We start from the raw sequence: 26359 nt of genomic DNA, 5'->3' as shown, positions 1-26359 counted from the left end.
GAAGCTCGATTGAACGCGTGCCTGAGAGTAAAAAGGTCTCCATGGCCTTCCTGGTACTTTCTTTGGACAAGTCCTCTGATCGTAACAGGATGCCCAGAGACCCTAGCCTGCATGGCACACTTCGCTACCTTCTCCTGGCTAAGGATCTCCGTTGCCGAGAACGAGACCTGCTGGTTGGAGTCTCTCTCTAGAGGGACTCCCCTGGTAAGCTCTTCCAAAGAGTGGTGTAGGGGAAGAGCTAAACAAGTCTCCTCCATGATGTCAAAGTACCTCCTCTGATGGACTCGAGGAGGCGGGAGGAGTTTGTTGCCAGCGCTGGATCGGCTGGAGGAGGCAAGCTCGGAGAGCTGGCCTTCGACCTTGTCTCTGGCACTCTTAACCCCTTGAGACCAGGACAAAGCCGCACTGACCTTAGAGGGTTTTTGAGTACCAAAGACTCGGTCCAAGACCGTGTCCTTGCCCTCAAGAGGGGAATCTCCGGATCCGCAAACCCATTGAGATTCCTCATAAGGGTCAGAACCTGCCAGAACGCATGCTCTGACTCCTGTAGCTCCCCTCCTGAAGGGCTAGCAGCAAAGTCTCCTGTCCCAAAAGGCTCTTCTTAGGGGGACTCGTGGACGTTCTCCGAGTGCTTGGCTGGCTCCAGTCTAATCCTTGAGGATGACTTAGGCAAAGTCTTAGAGTCCTTCGACTCCCTCCTGGGAGGGATGCAGGACTCCAACAGTGATGGTGGGAGGCTCTTCTCCACCCCTACCCGAGAAGACTTCCCAGCGCGAGGTGGAGTTTCCTTCATTGGTGCGATGAGGGAACGCCTCACCTCGCGTGACTCCCCTGAGGACGGGAAATCTTCGTCCGAAGGGGGCGGAGTGAAAGTCTGGGGGGGTGAGGAGGCCTTCCTCAAGGACTTCTGAAGAGTCAGCTTCGCCCTTGGAGAAGTTACCACGTCAGACACTCCTCTCTTCCTCTTCAGGGGAGTAGAAGCTGCCAATGATTTGTGGCCCACCTCAGAGAGAACAGGCTTAAAAGCCTGCATGACCGCTCTGACCAGGGATCCAAACCAAGGCTGCTGACTGACAGCTGCGCTGTCAGAAACTCCCTCTGGAGGGAAGGCGATCGTTCGATCCCTAGGAGGAGTTACCAAAGGGGGGTTTGCCTGAAAAGATGAAGGAGAAAAGTCCCTGGACCTATCCGGAATCCTCCCTCCCACCGGCGATCGCGCTGTTCTGCGCTTGCGGGGGGAACGCAACGATAACCTGGCCGCGCGTTGTCATGCAGCCTCACGCGTGGGATCGCGCTGGGGATCGTGCTGGCGCTCGCGCGATGGGAATTGCCCTGGGTCGCGCCCGGGAGATTGTTTGCACACGCGGGCGCGCGAGGGCGATGGCGAGGGCACGCGGGCGAGCGATGGCGTGCAGGGGCGCGGGCTGGAGATGGCAGAGGGCGCGCTGAAGGATGAACAAGCGCTCGGGCGCGAAAGGTGATTGTATGCGCGCGCGCTGGCACGCAGGGTCTGGCCGAAGAGCCCGTACGGGCGATAACATTGGGCGCGCGCGCAGGAGACATATCCCTTGTGCGCGGGCGCGTGTTGAGAGCGCAAATCTAGCTGTGGTGATGGGGAGGACGCGCAGTGTGCGTGTGCGCAACCTCGTGGGCGAGCGTCGGAGACTGCGCGCGATGGCGCACTGATGGAGGATGGCGCGCAGGTGGGGACCGATAGCTCGTTGGCGATCGATGGCGCGTTCCCCACTGAGCCCAGATCAGAAGATCGTGGGTGCGCAGGAGATCGTTGGCGCGCAGGCGGACTGCGGAGATGATGAACCGAAGAGGCGCTTTCTAACACCCTTGTGAGGTGAAGGAAGGCCTCTACAGCGAAGAGGAAGGTGGGCTTTACGCCTTACACGCCCTCCGAGGGCCGTGAAGTCAGCGGGCTGATCATCAGCAGTCCTCCGAAGAGGAGTCTCTGTGAGTGAACTCCCCCGAGGGAGAGAATCACCGGCAGGAGAGACCGTTGGACTTAGTTCCTCCCGCGAAGGATGTTCGGAGGGGGGAACTAAGCCTTCAGCTACATCGGGAACATCACGAGCAGATGTTTGATATAACTCATCGGAAGCCTCTGCCACAACAACATTGACGATAGACAGAGGATCAACCTCTGCTAAAGTCGGCGATTGTTTGACAGCTGCCCCTAACCTGATCATGTCAAACAAGGCTTCCTTGGAGGGTGAACCCTTAAGCCCCAAGGAAGCCCAAAGCTATAACAAATCATTATTAAAAACAGGCATATTTAAATCCTCCCCCGGGGGAGGAGGAAGAGCTGCCTCGCTATGGGAGGCAACTCCCTCTCCCAAACCCCGAGATCGGTCAACAGAACTACGGCCTACGCTACCACTCGACAGTTTCTCGGAAGAAACCGATCGAGTGGGAGCTTCGGAGGAGGTTTGGGCCACAGAAGAAGAGCCCTTGGGATTTTCTCCTTTCAAAGAAACCATCGAAGGAGAAATATCCCGTCTGGACTTCTTCTTCCGGCGCCGAGAAAACCTCTCCCACTGGGAGGTAGACCACTCCCTACACTCACCACACACTTTATTCCTATCACACCGCTGGCCCCTACAGGAAGGACATAAGGTGTGGGGGTCCGTCTCGACCGCCGACATATACGTGCCACAAGGGCGGTCAGGTAATCCAGGACACTTACGCATAGCAGAGGCCAACTTCACACACACTCTGTCAAAGGAAAAGCAAAAAGTATTAGCAATGGCTGTCAAAGAAGGCGAGGGTGACAGCGGACACGTCCGACTACCACCCGAGCGGAGAGCAAAGTGAGCTCAGCTCAAGCACAGGTGTGTGAGGGCGGGTAGCAAGCTACCCTCCCTAACCCCCGCTAACTAGCGGTGGGGTAGTAAACCCTCGATAAAATTCTAATGGCTCGTCATTTCAGCTACACCGAAAGTAATCACCCATATTAAATAGCGTGGTTTGTATTTCAGTTACGGTACAATTTATCTTTTCTTATCGTAACCCGAAAAGGGAATATGTTCATTACATCTCCAGCCAAAACCATCTGTTGAAAGTCAACACAAAGAGAGAGTCTTGCAAAAATGTAAAGTTTTCACTTCCACACAACATTATAAGAATCAACTATCAAGCTTGGCAAAGTATCTTAGCTTTCACCTTGTTAGGAATTGTTAAACAATACTAGAATTACTTTCCTTGAAACAAAAATCTATAATCAGTACCTCGACAACTAAGTATGAACAATATACCAATAGAAGAAGTTTATTTTTGCATTGACGGGGACACATTAGATCCAAGAAGAAGAATTGATCATGTGAAAAGAATGCCTCGTCTTTCAGGACATTACAAAGATCTGAAAGAGCAAATATCACAATGGGCTCAACCTTTTAGTACTCCCCTACCCTGGAATATTTGTATTAAGAGACACAGGACCACATTGCTCAAGACGTTTAGAAAAACGCTTCACATACACTAGAGATATATGCCATTGAATTCGCAATGAAGGAAAAGGAAGGGAATCGGCTGTTATATTAGTTCTTGTCACAAAAAGTAAGTCCCATATAAAATTCACAAGACTACAGTTTTAAGATTGCAAAATCGAGGCCCTTTGCGTCAATAGGCGTAGGAGGAGATGATGATGATAATAGTTTTAAGAGAACTAATTCACAGATTTGGAAATAAACAGCATGAACATTTGCCACTTGGTTCACATTCACTGAAACTTATAACCAAATGGAAACCAAAACATGCTAGTGTCTTCTTGAATGGACGTAACCAAATGGAAACCAAAACATGCTAGTGTCTTCTTGAATGGACAGAAGATTTGAGGTAAGGCAAGCCAATCACACTTTAAAACAGGTCCTCTAAGCTTCTAGAATATTCTGCTACAGAAATCCATCAGGAATACCGTTTGGTCAAAATTGGCACAATATGTTTTTGTGTAAAGTTGTTCACAAATAAACAAACAGAGATGAATACACAACCTTCTAAAAATCTTCGATTCTGGCGAAGGCAATAATACGTAGGAAATAACAGACCCCTAAAGATTAGGTACTGACAAAACTTAGCTACTAAAATGACGCACTTACCACACTGCTTGTGACGAACCAGTTGTGGGTGTCCAATTGTAGGTAGTCCAGTTGTGGGGTTTCAGTTGTGAAGAGTCCAGTTGCTGGAGGTCGGTATCATTGGACTATTTCCACTTCCAACTTCTTGCAGTTTTATGTTGGTTATCAACCAGATACCTGCAAAAGTTTAATCATTAATTTCTTGAAACTGGATTACTTATTGTGGGCTTAAAGGTACATTTGTAAATTTTCCTTGATTTTGTCTAACAAAGGATCAAAACGACGATTTATGTAAGAACAGATTAGCCAGTTGAACAAGGTATTGAACAACAATCGAAGAATGAATATTGGCTTGTAATATTCTTATCTTTTTCAATAAATTAAATAATTATAATTACGTGAAAAAAGTCTTGAATAAACATTAGCATTACATGAAATGACAATCTTTCACTTTTCATTACTAATCAAAATATTCTCATCTTGGTATAACAGCTATGTCAAAACCTAGATGAATTACTGACAGAGTTCTTTTAACAAAACAAGAACCAAGGCAAATTTATCCCTAGAAGACATTACCAAGCTTGGCAATTTAATAAAGTATAATAGATGACAAATTCGTAGATAATTTGTATTTTTCCTAACTATACAAACCTTAGCTATTTATTAGGGGTATTACTTTCGGCGGAGCTGAAATGACGAGGCATTAAAATTTAGCGAGGGTTAACTACCCACACTGCTAGTTGGCGAGGGGTAGGTGGTGGGGGGGGGGATGGTTAGCTTGCTATCACTCCCACTCAGACACCTGTGATTTTGCTCACTTTCCTTGGAGGTAGAACTTCAAGGAGGATAGGGCTGGCGGGCAAGTTTGTATAAATAGCTAAGGTTTGTATAATTAGGAAAAATACAAATTATCTACGAATTTGTCATTTGTTCCGTAAATGGAATACAAACCACACTATTTATTAGGGGTTACTCACCCATTAGGAAGGGTGGACGTCCCTGCCAATCTGGCTTTTAGGTTTACCCGGGGGCTCCTTATGCGAGTATGTTATTACTCAAAAATAAGGAGTCCCTGCGCCTCGCTAAAGTCCGCGACCTACGCAAGCTGTGTGTTGAGATATGCAGAAGTGTGGCTGTCTAGGTAAAGTTATTCCTTAGTCTTTGGAAGGAGAAAATGTTGTAACCAAGACTTTCGCAATATCACCTCGCTAGAGTATGGGGACGCAACAGTATTAGTTTTAATACTAGGTGCACAAGGGAGCATGGTTTACCTGCAGTGGTTTGAGGTCAGCTTATGCAGAGAACCCAGGATGCTGCTTTCCCCCAAGAGAGGGGAGGATGACAAAAAGAATAAGGGCCAGTCAAATCTTTTCATTCAATCAGACTAAAAAACAGGTAACAGTGCCCTCAACCTACTACTACTTGTCCAATAAGGAGCTTGAGGTATACAACCAGCTGCTGTGCAGCCACCACAGGACCGATAAGAGATCGTATCGAGTTCCTGTGGGTCACGTCTTGCAGGAGAAAGGTTATGAAAGTCACCTGGAGCATTCACATCCTTTCTTGTAAAAACTTGCTTCAAAGAGTAATCTGCTTAGAAGGGCCAGGGGCATAGCTATGCCCCTGACATCATCAGTCGTCATGTGAGGCTCTGGATGCAGGGCATAATTGGTGACTCTGTGAATCCAGCAGGGATGATATTTTGGTGATCTTCCTTTAGTCTCTCCCAGTGCTGATGACAAGGGAAGGGACCCGGGTGGGCTGTTGCCGTTCTCTAAAGGTAGAGTCTCGTACCATACCCTCGGTACAGTAACGGATGATCTGGATCGTCCGTTACCGAGTAAAGACTTGTGTAGGATCCTTCACCTCTGGAGACTGTGTCTGGCGACATGTTCGGGGACAAAACTGAACGTTGCCTTTCACCCTTCTCATTAATGGGCGATGTTGAAAGAGAGACCATGAAGTTCCTTGACTCGTATGGCTGCTGTCAGAGCGTGTAGGAACATTGTCTTCTTAAACCAGGTGAAAATTTTTTGCCTGGTGAAGTGGAACATAAGGAGGCCTCTTTAGAGAACGGAGAATTTGAACCATGTTCCAAGAGGAAGGTCTCAATTCCGACTGGGGAAAGGCAAGTTGTAAGTCTGTATGAGTTAGGAAAGGTCTAGCGATGAGAGGATGTCCCTTCCTTTCAGTTTGAAGGAGAAGGCTCAAGGTTGAGTGATCGTCTTTACCTGTTGAAACTGAAAAGGGGGTCTTTTCCTCTTGCATCTACTCGAGGATTCCGCTATTGCTGGAATAGAGGTATCGAGTGGAGAGAGACACTTTCCCATGACACCAACCACAGAAGACGTTATACTACCTGGTAGATTGATGCTGAGGAATTCCTCAAATATCTAGACAACCTTTTCGCAACTTAATGCAAAAAGCCTCTGTGAGAGAGGAGGTACTGGTTAGTCTTTAGGCGTACAACCATAGCAAAGCTATAGCTTGTGGTAGGTGTAGAAGTCCAGTTGTCTGTGATGTGGTGAGGGTTCTCTTGAAGACTCTATCAGGAGCTACAGAAGGTTTAGAAACTGTTCTGAGTAATACCATAGTGGAGCTATGAGAGTCCTTGAGAGGCTGACCGATGTTCTAGCCTTCTTGAAAGCCTTTCTCCAGACAAAACAGGGATGAGACGTAAACGTCATTGTTGTACCCACCGTTATTGGCCTGTTTCTTGCCAGAGAGCCTTGGGATCTAGGGCTGGGGAGCAACGGCAGCCTGAGGTTCAGGGGCATTGCGAACAGATCCCTGGTTGAAGGACCCAGTAAAGTAGGGACTTTGTCGGCTACAAAGTAATCCAAAGACCATTCGGTATACCTTATCTGAGATGCTGTGCACAGATTGTTGACAAGCACATTCCTCTAGTCTGGAATGAAGCGGGCTGAACTTTACAGTATTATACAGACTACTGTAATATGATAAAGTAAAATATGTGTAATATCCTATTTTATATGAAATGGGGCTATTTTTTTGTTTAAAATTTACATTTACGTACGTAAAACAACTCACTCTCTCTCTCGTAAATTGTTTTCCTGCTTTGCTACGTATGTATGATTTTATATAGATACGGTAAATAATATTTGTAATAACATATTTTCTAAAAACTTTTACTGTAATATCATTATTTATCACTTTCATCATGCGCGTTAAATGCCTTCGTTTGTTTATTACAATCGAAGATGGAGCGTACTTTATGACGCCGCCTGAAACAAAAACATTTCATTTGGAAGTCCTAAGAAAAATTAAGTAAAACATTGGTAATAACAAAATCAACATACTGTATAAAACAATATAATCGATGCAAAAACTAACCTATACACCGATGTGTACACTAAATGCGTTTGTTTCTTCATTATGATCAGAGATAAACGTGAACAAAACATTGGTTGCCATTTTTTATCGCGCTTTTTGGCGTGTTTAGGAAACGCATGATATAAAATCGCCTTTAATATTTGTGCCTGTTTTAGTTTTGGGTACTGTAGTACATGCATCAAGTGTTCTGTACATTAAAGGGTAGTTTGTTAACAGTACTACGTACAAGGGAAGGTTTTAAAAGTCTGAATATACATGTTAAATAAATACGTAAATGTGGTGTCACTACTTCGCGGATTTTCACCTATCGCGGTCGGGTCTGGAACCTTTCTACCGCGATAAACGAGGGCTCACTGTACGTCAGTTTTCTTAAGATATCAACAGCCGATATATCCATGTCACAGTCGATTAGCTAAATAATCACCAACTTTACCAATCATATAAAGAGAAAGAAGGATTACACAAGACATGACTAAAACAAAGGATGCTTGTCAATTGCTGTAGAAGAAATCCTTGCATGTCATGAAAAAGGGTGTACGTACAGAAGTCCCATTCATAAGAACTAGGTGTGCCACAAGAAGTCCCCCTTCTTCAAATAATGAAAGTACATCGATGTCTCACTGGAGTATATAATAGAGAGGGGGTTCCCAGGCCCCTCGTCCCGTCCCTTTTAGTCGCCTCTTACGACACGCAGGGATACATTGGCGCTATTCTAATCGTTTTTATGCCCTGCGGCCACAGGGGACTGGGAATGTACTCCTTGATAATCATAACAATAGCTTGCTATTCTCTTAGTGATGCTACTATCAAAAAATAGTATATCAAGAGTACTAAATTGCATTTTGAGACATATTAAGAGTATTAACCCTTTTACCCCAAAAAGGACGTACTGGTACGTTTCACAAAACTCATCCCTTTACCCCCATGGACGTACCAGTACGTCCTTGCAAAAGACTGATATTTACATTTTTTTTTTGCATATTTTTGATAATTTTTTGAGAAACTTCAGGCATTTTCCAAGAGAACGAGACCAACCTGACCTCTCTATGATGAAAATTAAGGCTGTTACAGCAATTTAAAAAAAAGTATACTGCAAAATGTGCTTGAAAAAAAATAACCCCTTGGGGGTTAAGGGTTGGAAAGTTCCAAATAGCCTGGGAGTAAAAGGGTTAAGAGTATTAAGAAATTTTAAATCTATCAAAACCAACAGAAAGGTCATAGCTCCCATTATCACAGGTGAATTACAGTACAGTAATCTAAGTGTATTTCTAACATTTGCCCCCAAATTATTCGTCAACATCTATTCTTGTTTACATAATGGGTCATCAGCTACAGGAGTGATTCTGACGGCTACATCAACTGTTCTTTTACTAAAACGAAAACAAGTTCTCCTTATATATGTTCTTTGATCGGAGCTTTTACTTCAAGGAAGCAGTGCTGGTTTTAGTCACTAACATTATTTCAAGTGCCCCGCTTGAAGAAGTGACGTTTGTCAATATCCAGGACATTACCACGTTTTACCTGACACCTGGAGTCATTCCAACTAAAATCTTTACTTTTTATCACCTCTCAAGAACTCACAACATGATTTCATTCATCTACAAATTTAACCTGACTCTTGCTTTATGTCAACTCATAAGATTTCGTCATTTTACAACGGTCAAAGGTAATGTGTTATCTTATGAGATATGTGCTGGACTGAAAACCACAAGTTATTTTAGTACCTCCGTGTATGGTTATAAAGGCTACATAGCATCTGTAATATTTAAGCATGGATTATAAATGACCATCACAATTGCAGATGCATAATAAGTAATAGTTTGTTGCAGTACAGTTTCCATTTGCAATGCCATGCAAAGATACCTCATCAAAGGTCATTAACGCACATATGCAAATCGCCTTATATTTGTTCAGTGTTATTTAACTTCACTCACTCCAAAGCCCTGTCCACACAATCGAACATGCCCGACTGGCAAATAGTGATACCAGACCATAATAGTTAGTAAGAATGAGGGTTATTATCGTCAGAAGTGGGAAAACTAAAGGCAGGGATCTGGCAACACTGTATGATGCCAGATCCCTGTCTGTGGTTTTCCCGCTTCCGACGTCATCAACCCTCATTTTCACTAACTATTGTGGTCTGGTATCACTGTTTGCCCGTCGGGCATGCTCGATCGTGTGGACAGGGATCAACAGAAGACTTAGCCTTCCCGTTTTATAAAGTTTAATAATACTTCTGCCTCATAGAAGAGCCACTTGCTACATGACCCTGTACCAAACAAAGGGAGAAGCTCAGGTTGAATTATATGGCGAGATCATTCGAAGGACTGTCTCTCTTGCACTGAAATAAAATATTTTTTTCCAATTTGCACTGGGAGTTAGCATAGCTCTATCCCCACACTGTGCAGTACTGTATATGATCTCCTCTATCAAATACAAGAAATAAAACTAGTTGTGAGAAATTCTTCTCATTTTCAAACGATCAACAAGGAGAACTTCTATTCCATCTTGGATGATCCTCTACTTTGTGACCTTGAAAACAAAAAGATGTCAACTCTACTTATACAAATATCAAGTGTAAAGACGTGTCTTTGAATCTCAGGAGGATTCAGCCTTTTGTCTGCCCATATTAACCCTTTTACCCCCAGGCTATTTGGAACTTTCCAACCCTTAACCCCCAAGGGTTATTTTTTTCAAACACATTTTGCAGTATATTTCATTCAAATGGCTCTAATAGCCTTAATTTTCGTCATAGAGAGGTCAGGTTGGTCTCATTCCCTTGGAAAATGCCTGAAGTTTCTCAAAATATTATCAAAAATATGCAAAAAAAAAATGTAAATAGCAGTTTTTTGCAAGGACGTACCGGTACGTCCATGGGGGTAAAGGGATGAGTTTTGTGAAACGTACCAGTATGTCCTTTGGGGGTAAAAGGGTTAAGCGTAGCTGAATCGACAGCTTTGACAAATCACTCTAAAATCTTTCCCTTCAGCTGGTTCTGAAACTCCAGCCGGAAGGAATACTTTCAAATCTGGAGTATCCTCTTAATAGAAAACATGAGTGACTTATCAATCTTTTTCTTGCAAAATTATTCTGCAACAGTAAAATTGCTTGGCTACGGTGAATGTTATAGTATGTGAGGATTTGGAAATTCATTATCATTATTTTCATTGCCATTCCTCTTACCATGAATTTATCACATACTGTATCTCTCTCCCGATAATTAATCTGATTTTCATATTGCAATAATGAGGGGTCCAATAACATAGTTGAAATAAAATTACCAGAATCTCATTCTTTTAAAATACTTATTAAAGTAAACCCCTCAGAAGGATATTGGGAGTTAAATGGCAGGACAGGATTAGAAATGAAACTGCAAAAGAGATTACTCGAGTGCCACATGTCGATGAGATCACGATAAGGGGTAGATGGAGATGGTTTGGGCATAATCTTCGAACTCCCCAAGACAGATCAGTTCACAAAACTTTCAACTGGGCTCCACAAGGCTCTAAAAGAGTTGGAAAACCCTGGCCTACATGGCTGAGGACAATGAAGCCTGAAGTGGGAGACGGAGAAGTATTTATTTAAAAGCTCTAGATGAGACGACTGGCGAAATCTAACCGAGGCCCTTTGCGTCAATTGGTGTAAGAGGAGATAATGAATTTCTTATGATGTTACTGCATACTTGACAAATCTTTTCCAAACCTCATTGTTAATGATGATACTTTTCCCTTAGAGCAATATTATTACTAAGCAAGCTACAATCCTAGTAGGAAATACAGGATTCTATAAGCCCTATAAAGGTTTCAACAGAGAAAAATAACCCAGTGAGGAAAGGAAATAAGAAAACAGATAGAATAGTGTGCTCGAGTGTACCCTCAAGCAAGAGGACTCTAAAACAAGACAGTGGAAGATATGAAATTATTTGGTGGTCTCTGAATTAACTGGTCCCTCAACAAAGATTTTCATCTTAGTTCCCCGGCTAACGACTGTATCATACTTAACCTGAATTCTTTTTTGTCTACAGCCTTTACTCACTGTTTTGTATAAGCCTTCTCCATTCTCTTCTATCCAGGGCCTCCTGTTCTCTTAGTCCTTTTTCTTGAATATCATTTGCTACTTTATCTTCCCATATCTGAACTTTGACCTTCCCCTCTTCCTTCCCTCATCCACCTCTCTTTCCCTGACCCTTTGGCACTCCTAAATCTATGCATAAAATAGTTGCTCTGTTCCAAGCTAGTCTATCATCATCTCACCGAAACAAGCGAAGACGTTGATAAAGACTGACTTTAGGCTTCTCTCCTCTTCTTGAAAAGACTCCCTGAGATGGATACTGACTGCTGTTCAACTACAGCAGACTTTAGTTGTTGCTCTACTTATTCATAGGGTTAAGATCTTCAGCTATTGAATATTTAATTTGATATTAACATTATTGTCTGACGTCAACAAAGTGAAGGGTTGAAACTGTGGCATTTTATACTTGAGAGACTCGGATACCACGCTACCAATATCCCAGGATACGATAAGCCACACATTGTAATTATAAATCTTAAAAGTATTTTGTGTTTTTCCTAATTATCAACCACAAGTCGTTTAGGTAGGATGGCCGTTGCATCTTTTAACGGGCAGTTAAGCAACAAGTGGGAGCAGACTGAGGTGCTCCGCCCCCTTACCTATGGAGTTTCTTCACAGAACTGAGAGGAGTGGCTGAGGAGAGAAGTATACTGTAATCTAAAGGACTTAGGTTTGTTTAGTTAGGAAAAGTAACAAACTTGTGAATAAATTGTAATTCAACCTGGAGCTCTTTACGCGTGGGTGTTTATTTCCGCAGAGCTGAATATAGCTGTTAACCCTTTTACCCCCAGGCTATTTGGAACTTTCCCACCCTTAACCCCTAGGCGTTATTTTTTTTTTTAAGCACATTTTGCAGTATATATTTTTTAAATTGCTCTAACAGCCTTAATTTTTGTCTTAGAGAGGTCAGGTTGGTCTCATTCTCTTGGAAAATGCCTGAAGTTTCTCAAAATTTTTTAGAAAATATGCAAAAATAATTGTAAATAGCAGTTTTTTGCAAGGACGTACCGGTACGTCCATGGGGGTAAAGGGATGAGTTTTGTGAAACGTACCAGTATGTCCTTTGGGGGTAAAAGGGTTAAGCGTAGCTGAATCGACAGCTTTGACAAATCACTCTAAAATCTTTCCCTTCAGCTGGTTCTGAAACTCCAGCCGGAAGGAATACTTTCAAATCTGGAGTATCCTCTTAATAGAAAACATGAGTGACTTATTAATCTTTTTCTTGCAAAATTATTCTGCAACAGTAAAATTGCTTGGCTACGGTGAATGTTATAGTATGTGAGGATTTGGAAATTCATTATCATTATTTTCATTGCCATTCCTCTTACCATGAATTTATCACATACTGTATCTCTCTCCCGATAATTAATCTGATTTTCATATTGCAATAATGAGGGGTCCAATAACATAGTTGAAATAAAATTACCAGAATCTCATTCTTTTAAAATACTTATTAAAGTAAACCCCTCAGAAGGATATTGGGAGTTAAATGGCAGGACAGGATTAGAAATGAAACTGCAAAAGAGATTACTCGAGTGCCACATGTCGATGAGATCACGATAAGGGGTAGATGGAGATGGTTTGGGCATAATCTTCGAACTCCCCAAGACAGATCAGTTCACAAAACTTTCAACTGGGCTCCACAAGGCTCTAAAAGAGTTGGAAAACCCTGGCCTACATGGCTGAGGACAATGAAGCCTGAAGTGGGAGACGGAAAAGTATTGATTTAAAAGCTCTTGATGAGACGACTGGCGAAATCTAACCGAGGCCCTTTGCGTCAATTGGTGTAAGAGGAGATAATGAATTTCTTATGATGTTACTGCATACTTGACAAATCTTTTCCAAACCTCATTGTTAATGATGATACTTTTCCCTTAGAGCAATATTATTACTAAGCAAGCTACAATCCTAGTAGGAAATACAGGATTCTATAAGCCCTATAAAGGTTTCAACAGAGAAAAATAACCCAGTGAGGAAAGGAAATAAGAAAACAGATAGAATAGTGTGCTCGAGTGTACCCTCAAGCAAGAGGACTCTAAAACAAGACAGTGGAAGATATGAAATTATTTGGTGGTCTCTGAATTAACTGGACCCTCAACAAAGATTTTCATCTTAGTTCCCCGGCTAACGACTGTATCATACTTAACCTGAATTCTTTTTTGTCTACAGCCTTTACTCACTGTTTTGTATAAGCCTTCTCCATTCTCTTCTATCCAGGGCCTCCTGTTCTCTTAGTCCTTTTTCTTGAATATCATTTGCTACTTTATCTTCCCATATCTGAACTTTGACCTTCCCCTCTTCCTTCCCTCATCCACCTCTCTTTCCCTGACCCTTTGGCACTCCTAAATCTATGCATAAAATAGTTGCTCTGTTCCAAGCTAGTCTATCATCATCTCACCGAAACAAGCGAAGACGTTGATAAAGACTGACTTTAGGCTTCTCTCCTCTTCTTGAAAAGACTCCCTGAGATGGATACTGACTGCTGTTCAACTACAGCAGACTTTAGTTGTTGCTCTACTTATTCATAGGGTTAAGATCTTCAGCTATTGAATATTTAATTTGATATTAACATTATTGTCTGACGTCAACAAAGTGAAGGGTTGAAACTGTGGCATTTTATATTTGAGAGACTCGGATACCACGCTACCAATATCCCAGGATACGATAAGCCACACATTGTAATTATAAATCTTAAAAGTATTTTGTGTTTTTCCTAATTAGGCCTATCAACCACAAGTCGTTTAGGTAGGATGGCCGTTGCATCTTTTAACGGACAGTTAAGCAACAAGTGGGAGCAGACTGAGGTGCTCCGCCCCCTTACCTATGGAGTTTCTTCACAGAACTGAGAGGAGTGGCTGAGGAGAGAAGTATACTGTAATCTAAAGGACTTAGGTTTGTTTAGTTAGGAAAAGTAACAAACTTGTGAATAAATTGTAATTTTCCTAGCGATAAAAACCTGGAGCTCTTTACGCGTGGGTGTTTATTTCCGCAGAGCTGAATATAGCTGTTAACCCTTTTCCCCCCAGGCTATTTGGAACTTTCCCACCCGCTGGAGAGTTATGGGGTCCTTTGACTGGCCAGACAGTATTACATTGGGTCCTTCTCTCTGGTTACGGTTCACTTTCCCTTTGCCTACATATACAGCGAATAGCCTGGTCTATTCTTTACAGATTCTCCTCTGTCCTCATACACCTGACAACACTGAGATTACCAAACAATTCTTCTTCACCCAAGGGGTTTACTACTGCACTGTAATTGTTCAGTAGCCAGTTTCCTCTTGTTAAGGGTAGAAGAGACTCTTTAGCTGTGGTAAGCAGCTCTTCTAGGAGAAGGATACTCCAAAATCAAACCAATGTTCTCTTGTCTTGGGTAGTGCCATAGCCTCTGTACCATGGTCTTCCACTTCCTTGGGTTAGATTTTCTTGCTTGAGGGTACACTCGGGCACCCTGTTCTGTCTTGTTTCTCTTCCTCTTGTTTTGTTCACGTTTCTATAGTTTATATAGGAAATATTTATTTTAATGTTATTACCCTTAAAAATTTATTTTTTCTTGTTTCCTTTCCTCACTGGGCTATTTTCCCTGTTGGAGCCACTGGGCTTATAGTATCCTGCTTTTCCAACTAGAGTTGTAGCTTAGCAGTTAATAATAATAATAATAATAACCCCTAGGCGTTATTTTTTTTTTTAAGCACATTTTGCAGTATATATTTTTTAAATTGCTCTAACAGCCTTAATTTTTGTCTTAGAGAGGTCAGGTTTGTCTCATTCTCTTGGAAAATGCCTGAAGTTTCTCAAAATTTTTTAGAAAATATGCAAAAAAAAATTGTAAATAACAGTTTTTTGCAAGGACGTACCAGTACGTCCATAGGTATGTGTTTTGTGAAACGTACCAGTACGTCCTTTGCGGGTAAAAGGGTTAAAGCTTTTTCGAGGTGTAACCACCCACCGCTAGTTAGCGTAGGGGGAGGGGATAGTGGGGTCAGCTAGCCACCCTGCTCTCACTAGCACTAGCGACTGACTGTCACTTTTTATTTTGGCTCGGTAAAGACGTAGTCTTTCTCACCCCTCAACCATTTTAACCGGTTTATGATTAAAAGCAACTTGCCTGATGCTTCATAAAATGTCTTTTTCTCTTTCAGAGCGACCTTCCTTGGGGCTCACGGGTTTCCCGTGCAAGGCAAGACAGCGAGAGGCCTTACGGTTGGGCACTCGAAGGGAGCAGACATCTGCCTAGACCAAACCCCCGGCGAGAGTCTGAAGGTCTTCGACTAAGAGTCTTGTCCCCGCTCAACTGTTCTGGCCTCGGCTTCTACTCGCCACGACGATCGCTCTGCTTCGGCAGGCAGGCGGGAGCGGTCACTGACAAGGACTCAGAAGAAATTAATTTACAATTTACATAATTCAACTAACAACTTATTACTCAAGTAAACAAGAAATGAATATGGACAGGCAGAGATGTATCATATCTTAATGGAAAAGGGATCAAGTGTTGATCATATGTGTACAGTATATGGTCAGGCTCTAGGACATAGTCTCGTCCCTTGCCCCTGCCATTCATGAACAACTTTTAAACCTTTCAAATGTCCTTTCAATGTCCTTAAATAAACAAAGAATAAGTTCTTGACTGTTTAGCATCCAACACCACCTGGTCACTTTGCTCTACGATGTTCTACCTTCCTGGCTGATGTCTGCTCATGATTACCACCACACAGATAAGGCACTGCTTGTGGAATTCTCTGTTGATGCAACTCTAAATTCAAGATAATTCTACTATCGTTAGATTTCAACCTGAAGGCCCGCTCGTAAATACGTTAGTCAATGCAGGTATTTAAAACTGAAAAATAACTAAAACATTCAACAACAGACAGATAACTGACATGTTTTTGTGGATGCCAACAGCAAGGAAAATCCGAAAGCATTTCAAATCGCAGTAGAACTTCAAAAGTTCAAAGTGAGAGCAAATGTTTTTATGCTGACCAGGCTGACATGAGGCTGACATGAGTCTTTTTATAGTTTATATAAAACATATCTGTTTTTGACGTTATTAATAGTTTACTGTATATAGGACATATCTGTTTTTACTGTTTTTAGAATGATTTATATTGTTAATTTATTCTCATCATTTATTTATTTCCTTATTTCCTTACCCCACTGAGCTATTTTTCCCTATTGGAGCCCTTGGGCTTATAGCCTCTTGCTTTTCCAACTAGGGTTGTAGCTTGGCTAGTAATAATAATAATAATAATAATTCAAAAGTCTGTTAAATACATCGAGGTCAATCACACCAACATATTTAATATAAGTTAACCCTTTTACCTCCAAAGGACGTACTGGTACGTTTCACAAAAGCCATCCCTTAACCCCCATGGACGTACCGGTACGTCCTTGCAAAAAAATACTATAAAATTTTCTTTTGATATTTTTGATAATTTTTTTAAAAACTTCAGGCATTTTCCAAGAGAATGAGACCAACCTGACCTCTCTATGACAAAAATTAAGGCTGTTAGAGCAATTTAAAAAAAATATACTGCAAAATGTGCTGGGAAAAAATAAACCCCTTGGGGGTTAAGGGTTGGAAATTTCCAAAGAGCCTGGGGGTAAAAGGGTTAAAAAAGCGATAAAGTTCTAACAAACTTAAAAGTGGCAAATCATAACTGATATTGCATACAGAAGTCCTCAACTAACAAACTTAATAGGTTCAAAGAAGATGTTTGCAAGTCGACTTGCCATGTGGGAAACGTTCAAATGGAAGTACCCATGTCCACAGATCCTTATAGAGGTGAGTTACTTTGACACTAAATAGTTTTTTGCGTAGTTTTCTCCAAGTCTCGTGTTCCGTTTTGGGTCAGGAGAACCTAGTCTCCTATCTAGGCTCGATCTTATTATCCAGCCGGTCTCTCGGCCCGTAAGACCACCCCCGCCTCCTAAAGTATGTCTCCTAAGAAAGTAGTTCGAGGTAAGTACTACGTGTTGGAACAAATCACAAATTTTAAGTAATTTGTATTTTTCCTATCAGTACTTACCTCAAACTACTTTCGGGTTATGGCCCGCCCATCCTTCCCCGAGTGTCTTACGGGACTTTGATACCATATCTATCATAAACTTACTGGTGACCGAGACCTGGCCACGCGCGCTCACTGACCCGGGTCGCCTCAGGGCGCGTATTCATCCGCTACACAGGGACCCACTATAAAAAACGGAGATGGGGGAAACTACACAAAATTCTGGTCGGTTGGGAGGAGAATCCCAGATACTCCTAAGAAAGTAATTCGAGGTAAGTACTCCGTGTTGGAACAATTATAATTTCAGTTGGATTTGTGTTTGTATCTCCAAATGTTTCAAAAGCTGAGATTGATTGATTGATTTGAAGTTCTCTGGCATCTTGACATCGAAGAACATTGATGCCAATATCGTTTACTATAAATACATATTAAAATAATATTCAATTTAAACCGGAGAAGCAAATATATTATAAAAGTTAAATAGCATTAAGCTGAAACCCTTTTACATTATTTATACTTTCAATCAAAAATTAGAACATTACATCTTCAAGTTTCAAACGCAAGAAGCACTCACTCTGCCAGCTGGTTCCCGAGCATTCCCGTGGGCCGATTCAAACTGCGCCATGTCCGGGTATTCCACGCACAGCACGGCTCCGCCCGCCGGGTCGTCTACGACTATGTGCGGAGTGGGGACCCTCACTGTCCCCGTTGCTTTCGTGGCCTTCGGACTTTCAAACTCCCCGTCGAACATCGCCCTCGCCTGACGAGAATTTGATGTTTTAACTGTGATATCTAAAAACAAGATTAATAAAATTACAAACTGCTGGTAATAAAACCATCATTTATTTAATCATATAAATTGAAATTTAACTTACTGTGACATCTACAAATGATAAATAAAATGACTAAATGCTGGCAATAAAAACCATAATTTTTCTAATCATACATATAAATTGAAGGTGTAAATATCCAAAATCCAGGATTGAAATTATCCCTAGGATAATGTTTAATGACTGGGTATTTATTAAAAAGCTATACAGTACATACATATTCAATATATGATAAATGTTAACCCTTTTACTCCCAAAAGGATGTACTGGTACGTTTCACAAAACTCATCCCTTTACCCCCACGGACGTACCAGTATGTCCTTGCAAGAAACTGCTATTTACATTTTTTTTTTGCATATTTTTGATAATTTCTTTGAGAAACTTCAGGCATTTTCCAAGGGAATGAGACCAACTTGACTTCTCTATGACAAAAATTAAGGCTGTTAGAGCAATTTAAAAAATATATACTACAAAATGTGCTTGAAAAAAATAACCCCCTTAAGGGTTGGAAAGTTTCAAATAGCCTGGGGGGTAAAAGGGTTAAAATAGCAATGGACTGACAGCTCCCAATGCAAAACCTTTCTTGCTCATTAACCATTTCATATGTTTTGCACAACGGCTCAAAGTATGTCTTCCACACAGCACCATAAGGGACAGATTTACTTGTGCATCACACGCACGGTGATATAATGTCACCGTTTATGTAACGATACATAATTGAACATTTGCCTGTCGTAGGAGGCAATTACTGACGACATATCTCTATCAACATAAATAACTAGAGGGGCACTCAAGAGCATGCCTTTGCCACGCAAAGCATTCTCATTTCATTCATAACTACAATGCGTAATTGTACTGCGTGGAGTCAGACATAGATTTTTTTCACAGCTCCCTTGAATTCTAGGCAATTTAAGCCTAGATCTTCATTTCAACATGTTTCACATCTAATGAGTCTTTCCATTTGTTGTCCCCTCCTCCCAAACTCTTTCCAGTCTAATTCTTCTTTCCTTCTTTTGTCATATGTCTGATTCAAACTCTTGACTTAAAACAAATCAAAAGATAATGGTCATGTGTGTGTGTGGGGGGGAGGGGGAAGTGCAGACAAGGGGAAGTGTGGTGAAGCACAATAGAAAATAATAAGGACGTCAGATATTTAAAAAATCGAGATGATTAAGAAATTGAATAAGTCAATGAAGTGGTTCAAATGGAATTAAGCGGTGAATAACCCATATAATGGCTCAGAAAGCAAGGTAGAAAAAGGGACACGTTATTGAAGAGATCTGCGCGATAACTCGTTCATTTTAATCACATATAATTTATCAAAATACAGTTTGAAAAAAAAAAAAATTCATGATAAGGATGAAATACCTTTTCAACGTACTACAAGATTTTATGTTAATGTCCCTCAAAGGCTGTACCTTTTCCTTGGAGCTTTTCCTCGTACATTTCCCCCTCGTTGATGCACCCGCCACCAATCTGGCCCGTGGCGACGAAGCGCGACGTCCCCATTGCCTCGCGTACGGCGTCGTACATTTCCGATGTCATGGCAAAAGGTCCTGAAGTTGTCAGAGAGAATATCAGCACATAATACAGTACAGTAATCAATAAAATTCAATGTATTAAATACAGCATTATATCTAAACATGTACTAGAGCAATGTATAAGCATAATGAATATCAACATCTTCAGAGTAAAATATTTTCTAAACAAAATTGATTTTCTAGTATAACATTTTCATTTTACAATTACTTTAGCTTATTTTTATGTACAATTCAATTTCAGACGCATTCCCTCGGTATCTGCGTAGGAGATCGCTGGCGAGCAGGTGAACGTTGACGTGTCTAAGGTCGCTGGCGAGCTGATGATCGCTGACGAGCAGAAGGCAACGCGTGGAAGCCTGCGCATAGAAGAAGAGTCCTTGACCCAGACCTGAACCGAAGTTCTAGATCGCGAGGGCGAACGTGGGCGCGTAACAGGAACTAACAGGAACAGCAGAGATGATCATCATGAGAGCGCTGACGAACAGGAGAGCGTTGGCGAACAGGAGAGCGGTAGCGATCAGGAAGCGCTGATGAGCAGGAGAGCGCCTGTGCGCTGACACTGAGCAGGAGCAGGCCGGAAGATCGTTGCCTGTCCGCCGGGAGACTGATGTCCGTCGGGAAGACCGTTGTCCGTCGGGAAGATCGTTGTTTGTCGGGAAGACCGTTGCCCGCCGGAAGACAAGGTCAGACTGCTGTCCATCTGCACCAGGGCGGATGAAGGAGTTGTAGGCTGCAAACGTATATTCAAAAAGGCGCCTCTTAACACCCTTATAGGGAGATGAGAGGCCCTTACGACGAGGCGGACGGTGAGCCTTATGGCGAAGGAGGCCAACAGCAACAGCAGCAGAAGAATCCTCCGAAGAGGAGTCTCTATGAGTGTACTCTCTCGCGAACGAAAGAGAAACACTTCGTAGAAGAGACTGGTCAGCCAGTGACCTAAAAGGAGCAATCCTCCGAAGAGGGGCTCCTGCAGGTGCCCAGCCCCTTGAGCGAAACTGCAGGTGTGACCGCTCAGCACCAAGAGCATAGTCGCACGAAAAAAAGGCAAGAGAAAAACCCCCCAAAAGGGGAAAAACTCAAGCCTGGACAGGAAAAACTTCCCTCGGAAGGAAAGTTACCCACCCAAGGAGGCAAGCCTCCTGAGTACTAAAATGAACTGGAGAGCTGTCAATCGTCACGGGAGTACTTCCAGTAGAAGGAGACACGCCCCTGACGAAAATCCAAAGGGGAGGCAGCAACAACCGGATCCCCAGGCCTCCACAAGACAGCTCACACCGTAGCCATATTACAGAAACGAACTAGATCCGTGGCGACGAAGCGCGACGTCCCCAGAGCCTCGCGTATGGCATCGTACATTTCCTATGTCATGGCAAAAGCTCCTGAAATTGTCATGGAGAATATCAGCACATAATACAGTACAGTAATCAATAAAATCCAATGTATTAAATACAGTAATATATCTGAACATGTACTAGAGCAATGTATAAGCATAATGAACATCAACATCTTCAGAGTAAAAAATTTTTTTAAACAAAATTGATTTTCTAGTACAAAATTTTCATTTTATAATTACTTTAGCTTATTTTTATGTGCAATTCAATTTCAGATGCATTCCCCCTCGGTATCTGCACAACATCGATGCCTCCAGTAGCAGTACTGCAAAAGGCATTTTCTACAGATCCTCACATTGAGTGGCTACAACTCGATAGTATTTTTACAAGGTTTTAAATCAATTTGTCTAACCTAGATTAAAAATGACAAATTTAAAAAGTAATTTGTATTTTCCTAATTATACAAACCTGAGTTCTTTACTCATAGGCGAAGGATAACATCGAAGCTGGGATACGGCAGTTAAAACTTTTAACCCTTTTACCCCCAAAGGACGTACTGGTACGTTTCAATAAACTCATCCCTTTACCCCCATGGACGTACTGGTACGTTCTTGCAATAAACTGCTATTTACATTTTTTTTTTTGCATATTTTTGATAATTTTTTTTTAGCAAACTTCAGGCATTTTCCAAGAGAATGAGACCAACCTGACCTCTCTATGACAAAAATTAAGACTGTTGGAGCAATTCAAAAAATATATACTGCAAAATGTGCTTGAAAAAAAAATAACGGCTGGGGGTTAAGGGTTGGAAAGTTCCAAATAGCCTGGGGGTAAAAGGGTTAACTAGGTATAAACACCAGGCAGGTAGTTACCCTGAAAGGTTGTCTCCCCTTTAGCAAACTGTAACATTATTAAAAAATGATATTTTGATTATAAAATAAATTTTTGAATATACTTACCCGGTGAATATATAATAGCTGACGTCTCCGACGGCTCGACAGATTCCAAAAACTCGCGAGCGATCGCCATGAAGGTTGCGGGTGTGCCCACCAGCGCCGACTATCGGCCAGATACCGCATATACATGTAAACAGCATCAGTTCTTCTCATTCCGCTGGGTCTCTATCGGGGAGGAAGGGAGGGCCTTTAATTTATATATTCACCGGGTAAGTATATTCAAAAATTTATTTTATAATCAAAATATCATTTTTAAATATTAAACTTAGCCGGTGAATATATAATAGCTGATTCACACCCATGGTGATGGGTAGAGACCAGTATTAATACAATAAAGGCGTATATGCTTAGAGTTTTTGACAGTTATATCATAACAAAACCCAAATAAATACAGTATAGGTACCTGGTAAGGAAGCTGACTCTGACGAATACTCTGCCTTGTTAGTCCGCTTTCCTCACGAAGCCCAGCCATCCTCTCAGGATGCTGAAAGACTCCCAGGAGCTGTTATATCCAGGGCGGCAACCCATACAACAGGACCTCATCAAAACCCTTAATCTGGGCGCTCTCAAGAAATGACATTTGACTACCCGCCAAATCAACCAGGATGCGAAAGGCTTCTTAGCCTTCCGTACAACCCAAAAACAAGATTAAAAACATTTCAAGAGACAGATTAAAAGGATATTGGAATTAAGGGAATGTAGTTGTAGAACCCTCACCCACTACTGCACTCGCTGCAACGAATGGACCCAGTGTGTAGCAGTCCTCATAAAGAGTCTGGACGTCTTTTAAGTAAAATGAAGCGAATACCGACTTGCTTCTCCAAAAGGTCGCGTCCATAATACTTCGCAGAGATCTGTTTTGCTTAAAGGCCACGGAAGTTGCTATAGCTCTTACTTCGTGCGTCTTGACCTTAAGCAAGCAACGATCTTTTTCACTCAAGTGAGAATGAGCCTCTCGGATTAAAAATCTAATAAAATACGATAAAGCATTTTTAGACATAGGCAATGATGGCTTCTTAACTGAGCACCACAAGGCCTCAGATCCACCTCGTAAGGATTTGGTACGAGCTAAATAAAACTTAAGAGCTCTAACTGGACACAGTACTCTTTCAAGCTCGTTGCCTACGATCTCTGACAGGCAAGGTATATCAAACGACTTAGGCCAAGGACAAGAAGGCAGTTCATTTTTGGCCAAGAAACCAAGCTGAAGTGAACATGTGGCTTTATCTGTAGAAAAGCCGATGTTCCTACTGAAGGCATGGATCTCACTGACCCTTTTAGCCGAAGCCAAGCACACTAAGAAAAGCGTCTTGAGGGTGAGATCCTTCAAGGAGGCTGAATGTAATAGCTCAAACCTGTCGGACATTAGGAACCTTAGGACCACGTCTAAGTTCCATCCAGGAGTTGCCATATGACGCTCCTTAGAGGTCTCGAAGGACTTAAGGAGATCTTGAAGATCTTTATTATTGGACAGATCTAAGCCTCTATGTCTGAACACAGAAGCCAACATGCTCCTGTAGCCCTTAATAGTGGAAGCAGAGAGGGAGCGAACATTTCTCACATGCAGGAGAAAATCTACAATTTGGGCTACAGAGGTACTGGAAGAGGAAATGGATGATGACTTGCACCAGTCTCTAAAGACTTCCCACTTCGACTGGTAAACCTTGATGGTAGATGCTCTCCTAGCTCTCGCACTCGCTCTGGCTGCCTCCTTCGAAAATCCTCGAGCTCTTGAGTCTTTCGATAGTCTGAAGGCAGTCAGACGAAGCGCGGGGAGGCTTTGATGAAGACTCCTTACGTGGGGCTGCCGTAAGAGATCCATCCTTAAAGGTAGACTCCTTGGAACGTCTACCAGCCATTGAAATACCTCTGTGAACCACTCTCTCGCGGGCCAGAGTGGAGCAACTAATGTCAACCTGGTCCCTTCGTGAGAGGTGAACTTCTGCAGCACCTTGTTTAGGATCTTGAAAGGTGGAAAGGCATAAACATCCAGGTGAGACCAGTCCAGCAGGAAAGCGTCTATGTGGGCTGCCTCTGGATCTGGAACTGGAAAGCAGTAAGTCGAGAGCCTCTTTGTCAGAGAAGTCGCAAAAAGATCTATGGTGGGTTGACCCCATGTCATCCATAGCTTCTCACACACAGTCTTATGCAACATCCACTCCATGGAGATGACTTGTCCTCTTCTGCTGAGGCCGTCCGCCAAGACATTCATTTTCCTTGCACAAATCTCGCCAAAGGAGAGATGTTACTTGCCTTAAATGGAGTTCCTTCTGATCCGTGGATCAAAGACCCGAGCATTCCAGACTGTCCAGTGGAGCTCCCTAACCCAAATCCAATGCATCTGAAAACAACACATGGTTTGGGTTCTTGATCGCAAGAGAAAGACCTTCTCGAAGTCTGATGTTGCTGTCCCACCAGGTCAGACATGTCTAGACTGAGTTGGAGATTGGGAAAGAGATACTCTCTAAGCCCTTCTCCTGGTTCCAATGGTTTAGGTGAAATTGGAGAGGGCATAGGTTGAGTCTCCCCAGAGAGATAAACTACTCCAGCGATGAAAGAGTTCCCACGAGGCTAGTTCAAACTCTTACAGAGCAACTGTTTTTCTCTTGCAAGTGAAGGACTTTTAACAGAGCTTGTTCCATTCTTGCGTGAGACGAAAAGGCCCGAAAAATCACACACTGTATCTCCATTCCCAAACAAAGAATAGTCTGGGATAGGGTACTGTAAGTTACGACTTCTCTACGTTCACTATGAGACCTAGCTCCTTGGTTAGGTCTAATGTCCATTAGAGGCTCTCTAGACAGCGATATAATGACGACGCCCTGATTAGCCAGTCGTCAAAATAAAGGGAGACTCTGAATCCTCAAAAAATGTAGAAAGCTTGCTACATTTTGTAAGGGCCTTGTAAAAACAAGAGGAGCAGGAATGAGGTCGAAGTACAGTGCTCGACATTGGTACATTACTTTCCCGTCCACAAACCTCAGATGTTGTTGAAAGTTTGGATGAATCGGGATGTGGAAGTATGCATCCTGAAGGTCGAGAGAGACCATCCAGTCGCCTTCCCTTAATGCTGCCAAGACAGATTTGGTAGTCTTCATCGTGAAGTTTGTCTTGACAATGAACACATTGAGCGCACTTACATCTTAAGTACTCCTGCAGTGAACGTGGCTGCCAGATCATTGGAGCCATCCCTGATAGCCTTGTTCCTGCAGAGAACGTGGCTGTCAGATCATTGGAGCCATCCCTGATAGCCTTGTTCATGCATGACATAATTGTACAGCAAAAACTTCAAACGCTCGAAAAACTCCTAACAGGAGATGGTCTAGCTCTGAAGCCGACCATAAAATCTTGGAGCGTCTCATGGCCAGGTGACGGGGAGAGTCTATGAGGCTTGAGAAGTCTCCCTGGGCAGAGGCAGGAACTCCCAAGCCGAGAACTTCTCCCGTGTCATACCAGACGCTCGCTCTATAAGCCAGTTTAAAAGGAGGGAAAGCAAAGGCTGTCTCCCCCAAACTCCTCCTGGTGATCAACCAGTCGCCTAGCAAACGTAAAGCTCTCTTAGAAGAGCGAGAGAGCACTAGCTTAGAAAACAACGGCTTCGAAGTAGCTAGGCCTAGTGTAAACTCTGACGAAGGCGAACGAGGAGCAGCCGTTACAAAATGGTCCGGACAAAGATCCTTAAAAATCAGCATGATTTTTTTAAAGTCCATAGAGGGCTGAGCAGCTTTAGGCTCCTCTCCGTCTGACAAAGTCCCCAAAGGAATATCAGTAGGAGGGGGATCAGCAACTTCCTCATCTGAAGGAACCTCGTCCGACAATTGCCGATTCTCATGAAAAGGAGAGACCTGCCGCGGTGGCAATGCTTGACAGGCAAAGTCCACACGCAAAGGAGCAGCAGTAGCAGTCAAGGGAGCGACGTCATGTCGCTGCTGAAAGGACTGACCAGCAACAACAACAGGAGTTGATGGACGCTCGACGTCAAGTCGAGACTGCCTTGACTGCCTAGACTGAGCAGTCAAAACAACCCTTGACTGCGATGCTTGACGCTCAACGTCAAAACAAGGCAACTGAGCTGGTTGGCGAACGTCCTGAACGTCAACACGAGACTGCGGCAGCGGCTGAACGTCAACACGAGGCTGCGGCAGCGGCTGAACTGCAGCGAGTGAGGATCCAAGTCACGTGACTTACGTGAC

At 42.7% G+C, this 26359-nt stretch overlaps 1 protein-coding gene across 1 annotated transcript in view; it reads right to left on the bottom strand.

Moving 5' to 3' along the window:
- The window catches only part of LOC137629808 (ketosamine-3-kinase-like), a 42226-nt gene extending 20478 nt beyond the window's left edge, over nucleotides 1-21748 (bottom strand). Inside the window, exons 1-5 of the mRNA XM_068361458.1 lie at nucleotides 21453-21748; nucleotides 20088-21258; nucleotides 19757-19894; nucleotides 18083-18300; nucleotides 4104-4259 (exon numbers count right to left, since the gene is read on the bottom strand). Coding sequence (XP_068217559.1) covers nucleotides 4248-4259; nucleotides 18083-18300; nucleotides 19757-19883 — 357 coding nt within the window. The 5' untranslated portion in view covers nucleotides 19884-19894; nucleotides 20088-21258; nucleotides 21453-21748 and the 3' untranslated portion in view covers nucleotides 4104-4247. The remainder of the gene's footprint in view (nucleotides 1-4103; nucleotides 4260-18082; nucleotides 18301-19756; nucleotides 19895-20087; nucleotides 21259-21452) is intronic.
- Nucleotides 21749-26359: the final 4611 nt, after the last annotated feature.

The sequence above is a fragment of the Palaemon carinicauda genome, chromosome 37, assembly GCF_036898095.1.
Source record: "Palaemon carinicauda isolate YSFRI2023 chromosome 37, ASM3689809v2, whole genome shotgun sequence".
Lineage (NCBI taxonomy): Eukaryota > Metazoa > Arthropoda > Malacostraca > Decapoda > Palaemonidae > Palaemon > Palaemon carinicauda.
This window is presented reverse-complemented; position numbering and strand designations above follow the sequence as displayed.